This window comes from Neoarius graeffei, chromosome 13, assembly GCF_027579695.1.
Source record: "Neoarius graeffei isolate fNeoGra1 chromosome 13, fNeoGra1.pri, whole genome shotgun sequence".
Classification (NCBI taxonomy): domain Eukaryota; kingdom Metazoa; phylum Chordata; class Actinopteri; order Siluriformes; family Ariidae; genus Neoarius; species Neoarius graeffei.
In genome coordinates this window covers 46,532,919-46,550,672 of record NC_083581.1, presented here as the reverse complement: position 1 = coordinate 46,550,672, position 17,754 = coordinate 46,532,919, and the positions used below count along the sequence as shown (strand labels likewise).

Here is a 17,754-nt window from a genome sequence, read left to right as displayed (position 1 = left end):
CCCGTAGTCAGCTGGGATAGGCTCCAGCTTGCCTGCGACCCTGTAGAACAGGATAAAGCGGCTAGAGATAATGAGGAGATATTTTTCTGGGATTACATTGAAGAGCCTACGGAGTTTGACGCCTAGGACACAGTCAACAAAGTGCTGTTTTTGTTATTTATGAGACTGACTGGTCTCGATAGATAGATAAAAGCTGTTGTATTCCCAAAAAAGTATTAACACTTCAGTCTTGCAGATGGCGGTAATGCACCAAGTTTGCAAGCCGCCAATAAACAAGAGGAGGAGAAGAAGAAAGGAAAAGGGGGGGGGGGGGGGTGTTTGCCAGTGTGTGGTCACGTGTCCCACGGGTCTCTGAGCGGCTCGGCTAATGCCCCAGCTCACGATTTCCACTTCTCTGATAAAATATCGAAACATTAAACAACCTGGCGGCTTTATTTCACCTGCCAGCACGTTTTAGTGTGACGTCATTCTGTCCCGTTGTGTAAATATTCGTCATTTCCGGTCATCATGTCAGCGGTGCAGCGGATGAAAGTGGCGAATGAGAAACACAGCAAGTCCATCACACAGCGCGGGCACGTGCAAAAGACCGCGGTAACACACACACACACACAGTTGCCTGCTACACGAATCATTATTGTACAGTAATTTCACATGTCCGTTCGACTTAACTCAGCGCTGCCCAGTCTGGACTTAACATGACGCATGCTGGTTAGAAATGCTGTCCGACTTTGGCTAGCGCTGTGGACTGTTACTACGTCACGAGACATTAAAATCTCGCGAGAAGAAGGCGCTGCAGTTTTCTGAGTCAGGCACTGTATGAGCCAGGCACGCCTTCGTGACGTCAGAGAATCGCCCTCATTGGCTGGAATCCTCGATGACAAACAAAACGTGAATTTTAAGAAAAACCTGGATCTGATATGTGATTTTTGCACCAGTGACACAAGAAAGAAAGCACAACTTTATTCATTACACACCTGTGAAATTCCATCCATCCATTATCTCTAGCCGCTTTATCCTGTTCTACAGGGTCGCAGGCAAGCTGGAGCCTATCCCAGCTGACTACAGGCAAAAGCCGGGGTACACCTAGCCTGGCTAACACGACTTCAAAACTCCCGAGCATTTGGTCTGGCCAAGTTATTAAGCCAAACTGTTTCCCAGAGCCCGTGGTTGACCCGCCTCCCTGAAATGCCTCAGTTTGCTTCTGGTCGAAGCCAGAAAAGGCTGTGACGAAGCTTAAACCAATCACATCACTCTTTCCTCTGACGTATGTGATGCGACGGGGCTAACTGGTAGATTAAACTCTTACCGAAGCCGGTCGGGAGCAAGGCGAAAACGTCCTTCCTTTCAATAAATACCTCCAGGGCTGCTCTTTGCTCCGTTTTCAATGAGAACTTCCCGTTGAATGCTTTCAATACAGCGTCTACCGCTGTGTTAAAGGCTTGCCGCTGCTCCATGTTCGTGATGTGAATGAAGCGCTTCCGGCATAGATTCTGTAAACAATCTATGGCTTCCGGTCGCAGTTCTACTACGTCACTGCCTTGAACACGCCTCTACCCAGGGCCGTTGGAGATGCTCAAAGTTGATTGGTTCCCGATTTTTCGGGAGCTTGGAAATGCTGTAGATAGCCTGCCTGGACAGACTAAGCTCGGAACAGGCCCTCGTGTTGCGTCACGCTTAGGATGGGCGGGCCCAGGCTAGGGTACACCCTGGACAAGTCGTCAGGTCATCACAGGGCTGACACATAGACACAGACAACCATTCACACTCACATTCACACCTACGGTCAATTTAGAGCCACCAGTTAACCTAACCTGCATGTCTTTGGACTGTAGGGGAAACTGGAGCACCCGGAGGAAACCCACGGGGAGAACATGCAAACTCAACACAGAAACGTCCTCGTTGGCCGCTGGGCTCGAACCCAGGACCTTCGTGCTGTGAGGCGACAGCGCTAACCACTACACCACCGTGCCACCCCCTGTGAAATTCCTCTCTGCATTTAATCCATCTGAAGCAGTGACCACACACATGCACAATGAGCACACACACATACCCAGAGCAGTGGGCAGCCATGCTAACAGCGCCCGAGGAGCAGTTGGGAGTTAGGTGCCTCGCTCAAGGGCACCTCAGCCCAAGGCCGTCCCATATTAACCTAACCGCATGTCTTTGGAAACTGGAGCACCCAGAGGAAACCCACGCAGACACAGGGAGAACATGCAAACTCCATACAGAAAGGCCCCCGCCGGCCGCTGGGCTCGAACCCAGAACCTTCTTGCTGTGAGGCGACTGTGCCGCCCATAAAACATTTTATTGCACTCTTATTTTCTCCTACAGTGTAGGCTGATGATAAACATGTGCAGAAACCACAACACTGAATTTATGTGACTGTAGCCCAACAATAATTTATTAAAGGAGCACTAGAATTTATTCCATCAGTTATCATGTTCAAGTTAATGAAAAGAAAAGGGGAATTTCAACTGTATTAACTGTAAATATTAAGGAGCTCAATTCCGCAAGATCTCCTGTTGGTCACATCAGTTGCAAACTACAACAGGAAGGAGAAACTGTCTGGCTTGACTGCTGTATTTTACAGCTCCTTCTCGACTGAGGCTGACTGTTCACATTGCCTGTCAAATCAGTTGACGTCAGTCGAAGTTGAAAACGAATGCACCTATTAAAGCTGTTTGAGTGTTCCAGGAAGTGTTAAAGAAAACATCTTATTACATTGTTGTTAGGGATGGGATGCTTGATACTGATGTTTTGACACTGTGCCAAGCTTCTGAAACACAGACGTTTCTGCTTCAAACACTGCTCTGAAGTGTGGTTTGGAGGCTACGTGAAGCTTCAGTGCATTTCACCCCAATTTCAACAGGTGGCATACCTGCTGCTTCTAGATTAGATTCACAGTGTTCAGAACAGCATGTGTCTCAACTGTAAACTCCCAGAATGTTTAAAAGCAGACACATCCCAAATTTTAGGGTTTTTATGGGCGGAGAGAAGTTTTGAGAGATAGTGATAGTGGTGGTTAACAGGTTAAGGCTCTGAGTTACTGATTAGAGGGTTGAGGGGTTCAAGCTCCAATACTGCCAATTAGAGCTGGGCGATAAATCGATTTTATCAATTAATTTGAATTTACAGTTAAGAATGATGTGTTTTTCTGAAAATCAGTTTTCTCTCAGCTTTAACTTCCGCCACTGACGCTCCTCTCTGCGCATGTGCAGAACGGATCGGGCAGCAGGGACGGATCGGGCACTGACACTATAGCCCTCTTCCCGCGTGCTTGCCATAGACACACACAAACAACATGGCAGCGATTGGGGGAAAGCCGCAACTCAAATCAAATCAAATCAAGTTTATTTGTATAGCGCTTTTAACAATAAACATTGTCGCAAAGCAGCTTTACAGAATTTGAACGACTTAAAACATGAGCTAATTTTATCCCTAATCTATCCCCAATGAGCAAGCCTGTGGCGACGGTGGCAAGGAAAAACTCCCTCAGACGACATGAAGAAACCTCGAGAGGAACCAGACTCAAAAGGGAACCCATCCTCATTTGGGCAACAACAGACAGCCTGACTATAATATTAACAGTTTTAACAGGTATAACCCTCAACTGTCCTCATAGGGCCGTCCCTCACAGGAGCGGTGTGATAAAACTCCGACCAGACACAGGGCACCAGGATGGATCAAGCAGGTCCGAGGGGCAGAAGAGGCCAGCATCTCAATCCCAGGATCAATATGTAACTCAGAGGGACAGATTGGGGGGGGGAGAGAGAACTTGTGCCCAAGAAAGGAGTAACTTCCTCCGTGATCTGGAATTGGTTCGGTTTTGCGGCGTCGGACGCAGACCAAACAAGTCCTCGTTGTAAGGTGTGTTTGAAAACAGTTGCTTCCAAAGGAAGCAGCAAGACGAATTTATTCCAACACCTTAAACAGAAGCATGCAGCGGAGTGGGAGCAGTGCTGCTCCCAGCGGAATGAAAACAGCCGCAGCACGAGCACACCATCCAAAATAAAGCAAGCAACCATCCCTAACACATTTTCGAACTGTGTGCGTTATGATAAGAATGGGGCACGGTGGAAGGCAATTTTAGTAGGGGGAAAAAAATCGATTAAAATCGAAAATTGGATTTTTTGTGAAAAAGTCAAAGATTTTTTTAGGCCATATCGCCCAGCTCTACTGCTAGTGTGAGACATTGTTCCTTAATTTTCCCTTATCAAAGTTCATTTTTCATAGGCATTATTAGCTACAGGGCGGCACGGTGGTGTAGTGGTTAGCGCTGTCGCCTCACAGCAAGAAGGTCCTGGGTTCGAGCCCCGGGGCCGGCGAGGGCCTTTCTGTGTGGAGTTTGCATGTTCTCCCCGTGTCCGCGTGGGTTTCCTCCGGGTGCTCCGGTTTCCCCCACAGTCCAAAGACATGCAGGTTAGGTTAACTGGTGACTCTAAATTGACCGTAGGTGTGAATGTGAGTGTGAATGGTTGTCTGTGTCTATGTGTCAGCCCTGTGATGACCTGGCGACTTGTCCAGGGTGTACCCCGCCTTTCGCCCGTAGTCAGCTGGGATAGGCTCCAGCTTGCCTGCGACCCTGTAGAAGGATAAAGCGGCTAGAGATAATGAGATGAGATGAGATTATTAGCTACATTCACTGAAATTTCATACCGCTATTGATGAAACATGTTCCACAAAGAAAGCACATCAAAGGTGACATATTATACCCTTTTCCACAAGTTGGCACAGTTCCCTGAGGTCTTAATGAAATGTCTGTGGCATGCTTTCGTCAAAATACCACAAGGATAAAACACCACGGTTCCCTTCTCACCCTGTTTAAACAGCCCTGTTCAAAACGGCCAATTTGAGTGCCTGTTCCTTTAAATGATAATAAGCCACTGCTTGCCCCCTCCTCTTCTGCCAGCCAATCAAGTAGCACTTTCCTCATGAATATTCATTCACAGAGGCAGTTCTAAAGCTGAGTGGAGATACTAAGAAGAGGGGCGGCATAATTCTAATGTGCTCCCTTTGTGACACTGAAAGGGGAGTCAGATCTGAATGACTTTAGAGGTGTTCACACGGTACATATTTGCATCGATGCTGCACCGATGTATTTTGTTGCGATATATCTTACACAGGTGTAAATTTTGTGGAGCGTTCACACGTCACAAACCTGCTTACTAGAGGGAAGCGTGTTAGCACCGGTGCAGCCCCACTTGCGTTCACATGGCAGTTTTTGCGACCGTGCTATACGATAGTAATAATGCGGAAATGAAATATGCGCATGCGTGAAAATGTACTTCCAGGAAAACAACGTGGATGAAGACACGCAGTTCTGTTGTTGTTGATATTCGCCATTTTGGAAGCGCAAAATACCAGGATGCAAATTATGCAATGCCCGTATGTAATCAACTCTCCTCACGCGTAGCGAGTCTACCCCTGTAGCGTTCAGACGTCCCATTTTATATCGGTGCTGCCCCGCAAACTAGCATTTACTCCAGAGTAAATTTCTTAAACCACCTCCCGAGCAGGGTTAGATTTGCACTGGTTTAAGCAGCTTTCAGGGGCTACGCCGGTATAACTTTGTACCGTGTGAACGCTCTACCGGGGCAGCCCCGGTGCTACACCGGAGTAAAAGTTGCCGTGTGAACACCCCTTTTATGAAGCACATGTTTTCTGACTTAAGTAGCCCAAAAGAAACTGACTGGGTGATTATGTGGGTTGGTAGCCACTCCAGATAGCCAAATGTATGTGTACAAGCACTGAAAAAGTGAGTTTTTCATCATATGTCCTCTTTAAACGGGCCTACAATTCATAGGCTACAAAGTACACTCAAACCCACAAAACCCATGTGGTTATTTATCCCAATAAACATAACAGTAAGTAGTTTATCTTCCTAATTGTCATTTATTTTGTTGTGATATATCTTACACCGGTGTAAATTTTGTGGAGCGTTCACACGTCATAAACCTGCTTACTAGAGAGAAGCGTGTTAGCACCGGTGCAGCCCCACTTGCGTTCACACGTCAGTTTTTGCGACCGTGCTATACGATAGTAATAATGCGGAAATGAAATATGCGCATGCGTGAAAATGTACTTCCAGGAAACTGAAATACTAAGCAGTTGAAATGGCCTCACAGTTGTTAATTAATGCAACAGAAATAAATAAATATTTAATGAAACACTTCATTACAGCCTCAATTTGCTGGCTCTGAAAGCTTTTGTTTCTTTGGTTGTTTATTGATTTTGGCGGCACGGTGGTGTAGTGGTTAGCACTGTCGCCTCACAGCAAGAAGGTTCTGGGTTTGAGCTCAGTGGCTGACAGGGGCCTTTCTGTGTGGAGTTTGCATGTTCTCCCCATGTCTGTGTGGGTTTCCCCCACAGTCCAAAGACATACGTATAGGTTAGGTGAATTGGTGGCTCTAAATTGACCCTAGGTGTGAGTGTGAATGGTTGTTTGTCTTTATTCCAAATTTGTGGTCCTAAAAATTGAATGCTAAATTTGCCATAAGTGGTCCTAACTTTAGGAAGATAAAAGGATTACTTAGTTGCTTAATTAACAGCAAAGAGGAGGGTTGGTGTTTTGTTGTTTGTTTGTTTTTTCATTTTGAAGAAGACAAGCTGCTCCAGCAAGGAGGGGGAGCTGGAGAATTTCAGGAGTAGGGATGCGACTGAAGAGGACCGTGAGGAGGAGGACGGTGGCGAGTGGTGCCAGGTTGAGGCTAGCATGTCCAGGAGACAACTAGCCACCCCAAGGAGGAAAGAAAAGATGGGAGTTTTCAAACTTTCCCAGGCCTGGTCCACAGCGAGTATGGAGTAGCAGTGGCTTGGTGGATTATTTTCTGCCCATGTTTTTACCTGACATGATCAATAATATGAAACCCGGTGTTTCAGTATTCCATTCCATTGCAGTGGTGATGACTTCCAGCAGGCATTTTTAGGGACATTTGGTCAGACCACAGCTTTCAAGCTTTGGCGAGTCATGCTTCTTGGCATCGTCTGGGAGCTCATGTTAATATGAATTTATAATGACTTAAATTTCAGATTCATGATCAGTTGCCAGGTTGGTTTCAAGAGTTGTGAAGCCACTGCTAGATATGATGTCACACTGACCAGACGAATGTGGACACAATATTTCCTGTGTCGTGTCCCACAGTTGATTCCAAATCATTAGCTGCTGTTTACATTTTAACACCAATGCTCTGAGAGTTGAGAGAGAACACTCACAGTCCGATCCACTTTCAAACTTCTCATCTCATCTCATTATCTCTAGCCGCTTTATCCTGTTCTACAGGGTCGCAGGCAAGCTGGAGCCTATCCCAGCTGACTACGGGCGAAAGGCGGGGTACACCCTGGACAAGTCGCCAGGTCATCACATCAACACATAGACACAACCATTCACATTCACACCTACGGTCAATTTAGAGTCACCAGTTAACCTAACCTGCATGTCTTTGGACTGTGGGGGAAACCGGAGCACCCGGAGGAAACCCACGCGGACACGGGGAGAACATGCAAACTCCACACAGAAAGGCCCTCGCCGGCCACGGGGCTCGAACCCGGACCTTCTTGCTGTGAGGCGACAGCGCTAACCACTACACCACCGTGCCGCCCACTTTCAAACTTCATTTGAAAAACAGATTGGTTTATTACAAGCTGTCTTATTTTTAAAGTGCATTTTCTTACTTTTAATGTTGGTAGCCATATTGGCTTGGCATTGTAGAGGTTCAGTGTCCTGGATCCCTCTGGCAGTCTTCCAGAATGAGGGTCAGTCTTCCAGAATGAGGGTCATTGTTCCAGAATGAGGGTCAGTTTTACAGAATGAGGGTCACTGTTCCAGAACGAGGGTCAGTCTTACAGAATGAGGATCACTGTTCCAGAATGAGGGTCACTGCACCAGAATGAGGGTCAGTGTTCCAGAATGAGGGTCACTGCACCAGAATGAGGGTCAGTCTTACAGAATGAGGGTCACTGTTCCAGAATGAGGGTCACTGCACCAGAATGAGGGTCACTGTTCCAAAATGAGGGTCAGTCTTCCAGAATGAGGGTGACTATTCCAGAATGATGGTCAGTCTTACAGAATGAGGGTCACTGTTCCAGAATGAGGGTCAGTCTTACAGAATGAGGATCAGTCGTACAGAATAAGGGTCATTGTTCCAGAACGAGGGTCAGTCTTACAGAATGAGGATCACTGTTCCAGAATGAGGGTCAGTCTTACAGAATGAGGATCACTGTTCCAGAATGAGGGTCACTGCACCAGAATGAGGGTCAGTCTTACAGAATGAGGGTCAGTGTTCCAGAATGAGGGTCACTGCACCAGAATGAGGGTCAGTGTTCCAGAATGAGGATCACTGTTCCAGAATGAGGGTCAGTGTTCCAGAATGAGGGTCACTGCACCAGAATGAGGGTCACTGCACCAGAATGATGGTCAGTCTTACAGAATGAGGATCACTGTTCCAGAATGAGGGTCAGTGTTCCAGAATGAGGGTCACTGCACCAGAATGAGGGTCACTATTCCAGGATGAGGGTCAGTCTTACAGAATGAGGGTCACTGCACCAGAATGAGGGTCAGTGTTCCAGGATGAGGGTCAGTCTTACAGAATGAGGGTCACTGCACCAGAATGAGGGTCAGTCTTAGAGAATGAGGGTCACTATTCCAGAATGAGGGTCAGTCTTACAGAATTCTCTGACTTTAGATGATAATGGCACTGAGTGAATTAAATAATAAAAAAGCTCTCAGTGAAGAATAAAACTGAAATACTATTAACATATTAAACATTTATTTACTTTATTATAGTATTTCATATATTTACATATCTGAAGAGTAGTTGTACAGAATGTTAGAATGACACCTTAAAAAGGTGTGTGTGTGTGCGCGCACACATTTGTGTCTGTTGTGACCGTTTGGTGTAATGAGGTAGTGTAATGAGCATAACTCAGTGTAGCATTTAGCATTGCTGTCTGTGTCTTAGGTTAATGACTGTGTGTGTGTGTGTGTGTGTGTGTGTGTGTGTGTGTGTGTGTGTGTGTGTGTTAGCGGGTGCAGGGAGAGGAGAAATCTCCAGTGGGACCGTGGCTCCTTGCTCTGTTTGTGTTTGTAGTGTGTGGCTCAGGTGAGTTGTTTATTATTATTATTATTATTATTATTATGATGTTGTTAATATTATCATATGTATGTGAGTATGTGGTTGAGTGACAGGCTTTTCTGTGCTATTGGGGGGGTGGAGCTGATGTTACATTTTATTATTTTGGCTTCTGTACACTCATTGTACTTCTGAGCATCAATTTGCAGCTTTAATTCCACAATATAATAATTAATCAGTGTTAACTATCTCACTAGCAGACTACTGGGTTTAATTAGCAGGGTATGTAAGGCTACATCCACACGACAACGGCAACGAGATTTTTTTTTTTTAAATATCGCGTCCACATGGGCAACGGATCAGTAAAATATCAGGTTCATATGGCAACGCAACGCTTGCTGAAAACGATGCAATACACATGCCACACCACTACGTGCGTTGTAAGACAGTCCCATCAGAGACACCAGAACAATAGAAGTAGACGCATGCGCATAACTGCGCATATGCACAGTGACTATCCCTGTCACTGTCACACGCGCACACTTTCTCACTCCCTATCCTATGGATATAGTCCCTTTAAATCACGTGCTCGTTTTTTGAATGGAGACGTGGAAAGAGGAATGAACGGGGGTAGATGGAAGCCGGTACGCCAACATTCTGATATCCTCCAGAATTCTTTAATGGTCCGGAATAAACATCTGAAGAGGTGAGATCGCTCCTTTTTTTTCCCTATTTTTGCTGGCGGGACTGACTCTGCCCTAAGGGCTATTCTCTCTCTCTCTCTCTCTCTCTCTTTGCACCATTACACAATAAATATTCACAGTGAAAATATTTTGTAAGCGCGTTTCATGAACCAAGTTATAGGATTTGTTGACAACTCGCATCGAGTTCGTTACACTTCTACCCGGCGTGAAGCACATGTGGTTGTGACATCATCGGAAACAAATCCATTCTACTCATCCAGACGACTTCGCAACGGCTCCGTTGCCAGATTTTTTCACTCTGGAACCCGTTCTCAAAAGATTTCGTTTTGGGGCACCCAAAACGCTGGTGCCGTGTGGACGCCAGGCCGAAACGATCAACAATTTTATCAGATTCACCTGAATCCGTTGCCGTGTGGACAGGGCCTGAGTGCTGTGCTTAGCTAGCTGATTAACTTGCTAACTAATGACATAATGCTCTGTTCAAATTAAATTTTATTTATATAGCACTTTTAACGATGAACATTATAAAGCAGCTTCACAGAAATATATAAATTCCTGATATAAATTTTAAATATATACAACCCCAAATTTAAAAAAAAGTTGGGATGGTATGTCGAAATTGAAATTAAAACTGAAAACAATAATTTGTAAATAATCTTTGACCTGTATTGCACTCAAAACAATACAACAGCACATTACTTGATGTTTTACTTCATGAATTTTATTGTTTTTTCCAAAATAAACACTTATTTGAATTTTGATTCTTGCAGCACGTTAAAAAAAAATTGGGATGCTAAAGCTTTCATTACTTTATAATGTTGCTATTCCTTCTCACAACACTTAAGGGACTGAAGGCACCAAGTGATGAAGCGTTTCAGGTGTTATTTTTGTCCCATTCTTCCTGCAAACGGGTCTTAAAGTGTGCAACACTCCAGGGTTGTCTTTGTCATACTTTTCATTTCAAAATTGCCACACATTCTCTATTGGGGACAGAGTGGACAAGCCCCCTCTCCTTCCACAGCCATACCTTTGTAATGTGTGTAGGATGTGTTTTTGCATTGTCTTGTTGAAATATTCCTGGAACAGATTTCATGTTGAAAGCAGCATATGTTGCTCCAAACTCTCATTGTACTTTTCTGCATTAATGCTGACATCACAGATGTCCTTTTTGTCTTTGGTCTGGAGCATATGACATCCATTTCTTCCAAAAAAGACCTGGAATACTGGTTCGTTTGATCACAATACATGTTTCCACTGTGTGATGGTCCATCCCAGATGCCTAAGAGCCCAGAGAAGTCGACAGCACTTCTGGACACAATTAACGTAAGGCTTCCTTTTTGTATAGTAAAGTTTTAACTGCCATTTGTGGATGCAACTCTGTATTGTAGTGCTTGACAAAGGTTTGCCAAAGTAATCCCAAGCCTATGTGGTTATACAGTGGTGCTTGAAAGTTTGTGAACCCTTTAGAATTTTCTGTATTTCTGCATAAATATGACCTAAAACATCATCAGATTTTCACACAAGTCCTAAAAGTAGATAAAGAGAACCCAGTTAAACAAATGAGACAAAAATATTATACTTGGTCATTTATTTATTGAGGAAAATGATCCAATATTACATATCTGTGAGTGGCAAAAGTATGTGAACCTCTAGGATTAGCAGTTAATTTGAAGGTGAAATTAGAGTCAGGTGTTTTCAATCCATGGGATGACAATCAGGTGTGAGTGGGCACCCTGTTTTATTTAAAGAACAGGGATCTATCAAAGTCTGATCTTCACAACACATGTTTGTGGAAGTGTATCATGGCATGAACAAAGGAGATTTCTGAGGACCTCAGAAAAAGCATTGTTGATGCTCATCAGGCTGGAAAAGGTTACAAAACCATCTTTAAAGAGTTTGGACTCCACCAATCCACAGTCAGACAGATTGTGTACAAATGGAAGAAATTCAAGACCATTGTTACCCTCCCTAGGAATGGTCAACCAACAAAGATCACTCCAAGAGCAAGGCGTGTAATAGTCGGCGAGGTCACAAAGGACCCCAGGGTAACTTGGAAGCAACTGAAGGCCTCTCTCACACTGGCTAATGTTAATGTTCATGAGTTCACCATCAGGAGAACACTGAGCAACAATGGTGTGCATGGCAGGGTTGCAAGGAGAAAGCCACTGCTCTCCAAAAAGAACATTGCTGCTCATCTGCAGTTTGCTAAAGATCACGTGGACAAGCCAGAAGGCTGTTAGAAAAATGTTTGTGGACTGATGAGACCAAAATAGAACTTTTTGGTTTCATTGAGAAGCGTTATGTTTGGAGAAAGGAAAACACTGCATTCCAGCATAAGAACCTTATCCCATCTGTGGAACATGGTGGTGGTAGTATCACGGTTTGGGCCTGTTTTGCTGCTTCTGGGCCAGGATGGCTTGCCATCATTGATGGAACAATGAATTCTGAATTATACCAGTGAATTCTAAAGGAAAACGTCAGGATATCTGTCCATGAACTGAATCTCAAAAGAAGGCGGGTCATCCAGCAGGACAACGACCCTAAGCACACAAGTCGTTTTACCAAAGAATGGTTAAAGAAGAATAAAGTTAATGTTTTGGAATGGCCAAGTCAAAGTCCTGACCTTAATCCAATCGAAATGTTGTGGAAGGACCTGAAGTGAGCAGTTCATGTGAGGAAACCCACCAACATCCCAGAGTTGAAGCTGTTCTGTACGGAGGAATGGGCTAAAATTCCTCCAAGCCGGTGTGCAGGACTGATCAACAGTTACCGGAAATGTTTAGTTGCAGTTATTGCTGCACAAGGGGGTCACACCAGATACTGAAAGCAAAGGTTCACATACTTTTGCCACTCACAGATATGTCATATTAGATCATTTTTCTCAACAAATAAATGACCAAGTATAATATTTTTGTCTCATTTGTTTAACTGGGTTCTCTTTATCTACTTTTAGGATTTATGTGAAAATCTGATGATATTTTAGGTCATATTTATTCAGAAATATAGAAAATTCTAAAGGGTTCACAAACTTTCAAGCACCACTGTATCAGCTATTGATGAATGACGGTTCTTGATGCAGTGCCGTCTGAGAGATCAGAGATCACAGGTGTTCAACTTAGGCTTGTGCCCTTGCCCTTTACGCCTCGAAATTCCTCCAGATTCCTTGAATTGTTTAATGATATTATGCACCATAGAGGGTGAAATATCCAAGTCCCTTTATAACTTTCTTTGAGGAACATTGTTTTTAAATATTTCAATCATTTTTTCATTCATTTGTTGACAAACTGGAGATCCTTGCTCCATCTTTGCTCCTCAAGACTAGGCTTTTCCTTGATACTGAATTTGTACCAAATCATGATTACAATCACCTGTTGACATCACCTCTTTCAAATCACATCATAGTTTAATTGTTTTACCTCATCACTATCTTTAAATTGTCCTTGTTCCATCTTTCTTTGGAATGTGTTGCAGGCCTGAAAGGCAGGAATGGATGTATATTAACAAATGAAACAAAGTTGACCAGACAAAACATGAGATATCTTGGTTTCATTCTGTCCATAATGAAATACAAGTTAAAGTAAATTTAGAAATCATCGCTTTCATTTTTTTGTATTTTCCATACCGTCCCAACTTTTTCTGATTTGGGGTTGTAAATTTATTCCTAATGAGCAACCCAGAGACAATGGTGGCAAGGGAAAACTCCCTGAGATGACATGAAGAAAAAACTTTGAGAAGAACCAGACTCCAAAAGGAATCCACCCTCATCTGGGTGACACCAGCTAGTGCGATTTCTATAACTGTGCTGCATATGGTCAAAAAGTGCAATTGTGTAACTTGGAAATTCATTATTGTTTTAACATGAAACCTATTTTGTTGAAGTTAGTAACTGTTACCATGGCACGTTGGGAGACGGAGGTGAGACAGGTGAAGTAGGTGGTTGGGAGATGTAGATGAGACAGGTGTCTGTGGACAGTTAGACAGCTCCTTATACACCACAGGCTACATCTATCCTACATTCTCACCTGCTGCATCCATAAACTCCACCCCTGAAACATTTGCATATGTAACTTAACAAAGCAATATTTGAATAGTATGGAAATGAGTGGAAAATGTGAGAAATCATGTTTAAAGAATAACATCTGTCTCACTCCCTCTGTCTGTCTGTCTGTCTGTGTCTGCCTGCCTGTCTGTCTCTCAGCTATTTTCCAGATTATACAGAGCATCAGACAAGGGATATAGGATGTTTGGTGTCTAGGTGATGGTCGAAATGAAGCTCCTCCCACTGAATCCTGACTGACCTATCACTACCTTCTGTGTAGATTTTACATTACAGTGGAGCTGCTCTCTCACTGATCGTGTGTGTATGTGTGTGGGTCTATGCAGTGATTTTATACCAGCAAATAAACTATTTTCTCAACACACACAGCCACTTGTCTGTCTGTACTGATGTTACTGACACACAGTGGCATTTCAGTTTGTTCACATACAAAAACGAAAAAATAAATAAAGTTTCCACAAGCATTAATGACACTGGTAAGTGATTTTACTGTATAACCTTATGATGTTTTCATTGTGTTGTTTTAAAGCAGGTGATTATTTTGAGTGACAGTGTTTATTCTCAGTGTGACATTTAACACTTTTTAATCAATCAATCTGTAATTGCAATACTGAAATAACATTAACAAAATGACTACAACAGCATAGGGTAAATACACTATTTGGCCAAAAGTATGGGGGGCCAAATTCCTGAAACCACATGTTCATGAAACTGGCTTTGTGAACAGGGGCATTGTCATGCTGGAACAAGAAAGGTTCTTCCCCAAACTGCTGCCACAGGGTTTGAAGGACACACTTGTGGAAATGTGTTTCTATGCTGTAGCATTAACATTAACATTTCCCTTTACTGGAACTAAGGAGCCCTATCCCTGAAAAACAGCCCCTGACAGTTATTCCTCCTGCCCACTTTACTGTTGGAACTCTGTGTTCAGGTAGGCAGCCTTCTCCTGACATCCACCAACACCAGATTCATCCATCAGACTGCCAGGTAGTGAAGTGTGATTCATCACTCCAGAGAAGATGTTTCCACTGCTCCAGAGTCCAGCCTACACTTGCTATTGTGCATAATGAGCTTGTATGCAGTTGCTAGGCCCTGAAAACCATTTTATGGGTGCCTTTTACATACTTCAGCACTCAGTAGCCTGCTCTGAGTTTGCGTGGTTTACCACTTTGTAGCTGAGCTTTTGTTGCTCCTAGACGCTACCATTTTACAATAATAGAACTTACAGTTGACGGGGATAGATCTAATGGCAGAAATTTCACAAACTGACTTGTGGTAAAAGTGGCATCCTGTGACAGTGACACTTTTAAAGTCACTGAGTTCTGAAGTACAACCCATTCTACTGCCAGTGTGTATCTATAGAGATTGAATGGCTATGTGCTGCATTTTATTTACCTGTTAGCAGTGGAGTGGCTGAAACATCTGAATTCAATCATAAGGAAGGGCACACATTCTTTTGGCCATATAGTACACATCTAATACATTTTGAATAACTGATAAACTCTATGTGTGTTACAGTAAATCCTGACTAACAGGGTGGTGTGATGAAGTAGATTTACTGTTACCGCCCTGAAGTTAATTATTTTCCTAATAGCACATCCCCAAATGTTTCATTCCTCTTATACCACAGAAAATTGCCAATGATTACTTAGTTTTTTGGATTAATGAATACCTGATACTTTTATCCATTTCTAGTTACAACCCCAATTCCCAAAAAGTTGGGTTGCTGTGCAAAATGTTAATAAAAACAGAATGCAATGATTTGCAAATCATGGAAACCCTATCTTTCATTAAAAATAGTACAAACACAAAATGTTGAATGTTGGAACTGAGAAATCTTATTGTTTTTTGAAAAATATGTTCATTTTAAATTTGATGCTAGCAACATTTTTAAAAAAAAAAGTTGGACAGGGCATGTTTAACACTGTGTTACATTACCACTATTTTTAACAACACACTGTGAATGTTTGAAACCGAGGGGACCAATTGCTATAGTTTTTAAAGTGAAATGTTGTCCTATTCTTGCCTGATATACAATTTCAGTTGCGCAACAATTTGGGGTTTCCTTTGCTGTATTTTTTGTTTCACAGGTCTGGGCTGCAGGCAGGCCAGTTTAGCACCTGGACCCTTTTACTATGGAGCCATGCAGTTGCAATATGTGCAGAATGCGGTATTTGGCATTATCTTGCTGAGATAAACAAGGCTTTCCCTGAAAAAGATGCTTTCTGGATGGCAGCATGTTGCTTCAAACCTGTATATATATCATTCAGCATTAATGATGCCTTCCCAGATGTACAAGCTCCCCAGGTCATGTGCACAAATGCACCCCCATAAAAAAAAAGTATACAACATCAAAACAAACAGAAGAAGTAAAAGGAGCTACAAATAGTAGACAGTGCAAACAAGAAACAAAACAAACAGACAAAAGTAAACACATTGAATTGATTAGAAATCTGATGGGGAGAGGGGACACAAGTCAAAGTCATTGGAAACATATGCAACAGTCTGATTTCAAGTTTTTTAGTAGCTGTTTAAAGTGCTCTAGTGAAATAAATACACTAAGCTGTTTTTGGAGAAGGTTCCAGTATGAAGGAGCAGAATAATTGAAAGCCATTTTACCCAGCTCAGTATTTGAGCGTGGAACTGTGAACAGCAGAGTGCCATCTGAACGCAGACTGTATGTGCTATTTTTCCAGGTCAGAAGATTAATAAGGTAACTGGGCAATTTGCCATACATTGGTATATAGCAGTATTAATTCAATAAGATTAAAAGTATTAATGATTGAACAAGAATGAAAAAAATTATTAATTATTATAAACAAGTAATTAATCTACAATAAATTACGTATTTGCAACTGCCAAGAAACAGAGTAAAGTTTACATATACAGTATTTGTTTATACCTCTCTCTCTCTCTCTCTGCGCGCGCTCGCGCTCACGAGATGACGTCACAGACCGTTCCCTACAACATGGCGGCTGTGTGTGAGGAGGCGGAAGGTAAGAGAGAATTTCAGCTCCCTCTTTTCTCCTCGCTCTCTCTCTGTTTATTTATCTATCTGTCTGCGCTCTTCCGCTCCTTCTTTCTCTTGATCATGTCTTTCACTCCACACTCTGTACTGACCGTGTGTGTGTGTGTGTGTTTATCTGTCGTTTCTCACTGTGGTTCCGTCCCGAACCGCACTACAGAGTGGGTCAGAAGCGTACTACCTGTTTTATTTTGTGTGCGCGTGTGTGTGAGAGAGAGATATACAGACAGACAGACAGACAGACGTGTGCTGCAGGTTTAATATCATGTGTTTGGGGAAGAGCCCTAATGAACGAACACGCACACACACAGAGGCCTTCAGTCAGTGCAGATCCTACACACTAAATCTGGTTTATAAGGTTTAGGATGAGTGTTGGAGTTCATTTATAATCAAAACACGCACCTCCATCATCATGTCGCCAGTCAGAGGATGTACAATGGTACAGAGCTCCTTCAACACACACCTAATGAACCTGACAGGTGTTTAGTTCATGTCTCTTTGCTTAGTCCTGTTCATACAGGATTAATTTTGAATGTAAAGATGTGTAATGTAATGTAATTATTACTAAATATCTCTGGGATTTTAATCAGAATCCATGCACGTATCTGGAGACGTTACTCTATTTTCTATTCTATAAATTGAACAGTAGAACCCCGCCCCCAGAATTTACAGTATAAAGGTTTGTACACCCCTCCTCATTCATAGGTTTTTCTGTATTTTGACTTTACTACATTTGTAGAACAATACTGAAGACATCAAAACTATGAAATAACAAATGGAATATATATATATATATATATATATATATATATATATATATATGAGTGATTCCACGCTTATGGGTACTGAAATGGGGACATGAACTTTTATTTTTAAAAATTCACCTAAAACCATTTCTTT

The 17,754-nt window shown here is 42.8% G+C and overlaps 2 protein-coding genes across 2 annotated transcripts in view; both read left to right on the top strand.

Moving 5' to 3' along the window:
- Positions 1-351: 351 nt before the first annotated feature.
- On the top strand, positions 352-14,197 carry zgc:85858 (uncharacterized protein LOC405879 homolog). The gene is made up of 3 exons (XM_060936865.1): positions 352-591; positions 9,023-9,098; positions 13,971-14,197. The coding sequence occupies exons 1-3, from the start codon at positions 508-510 to the stop codon at positions 14,009-14,011; spliced, it is 201 nt and encodes a 66-aa protein (XP_060792848.1). The 5' UTR covers positions 352-507; the 3' UTR covers positions 14,012-14,197.
- A 2,545-nt stretch (positions 14,198-16,742) lies between these two features.
- Positions 16,743-17,754, top strand: part of camta2 (calmodulin binding transcription activator 2) — a 59,066-nt gene continuing 58,054 nt past the window's right edge. Inside the window, exon 1 of the mRNA XM_060937874.1 lies at positions 16,743-16,825. The gene's annotated coding sequence lies outside the window, so the exon portion shown is untranslated. The remainder of the gene's footprint in view (positions 16,826-17,754) is intronic.

What these genes read in the sequence shown, in the direction of transcription:
- zgc:85858 (XM_060936865.1), top strand. Translation starts at nt 508, where the DNA reads ATGTCAGCGGTGCAGCGGATGAAAGTGGCGAATGAGAAACACAGCAAG. An exon ending in GGCACGTGCAAAAGACCGCG is followed by an intron (nt 592 to 9,022) that starts GTAACACACACA and finishes TGTGTGTGTTAG; the next exon opens with CGGGTGCAGGGAGAGGAGAA. An exon ending in GTTTGTAGTGTGTGGCTCAG is followed by an intron (nt 9,099 to 13,970) that starts GTGAGTTGTTTA and finishes TCTGTCTCTCAG; the next exon opens with CTATTTTCCAGATTATACAG.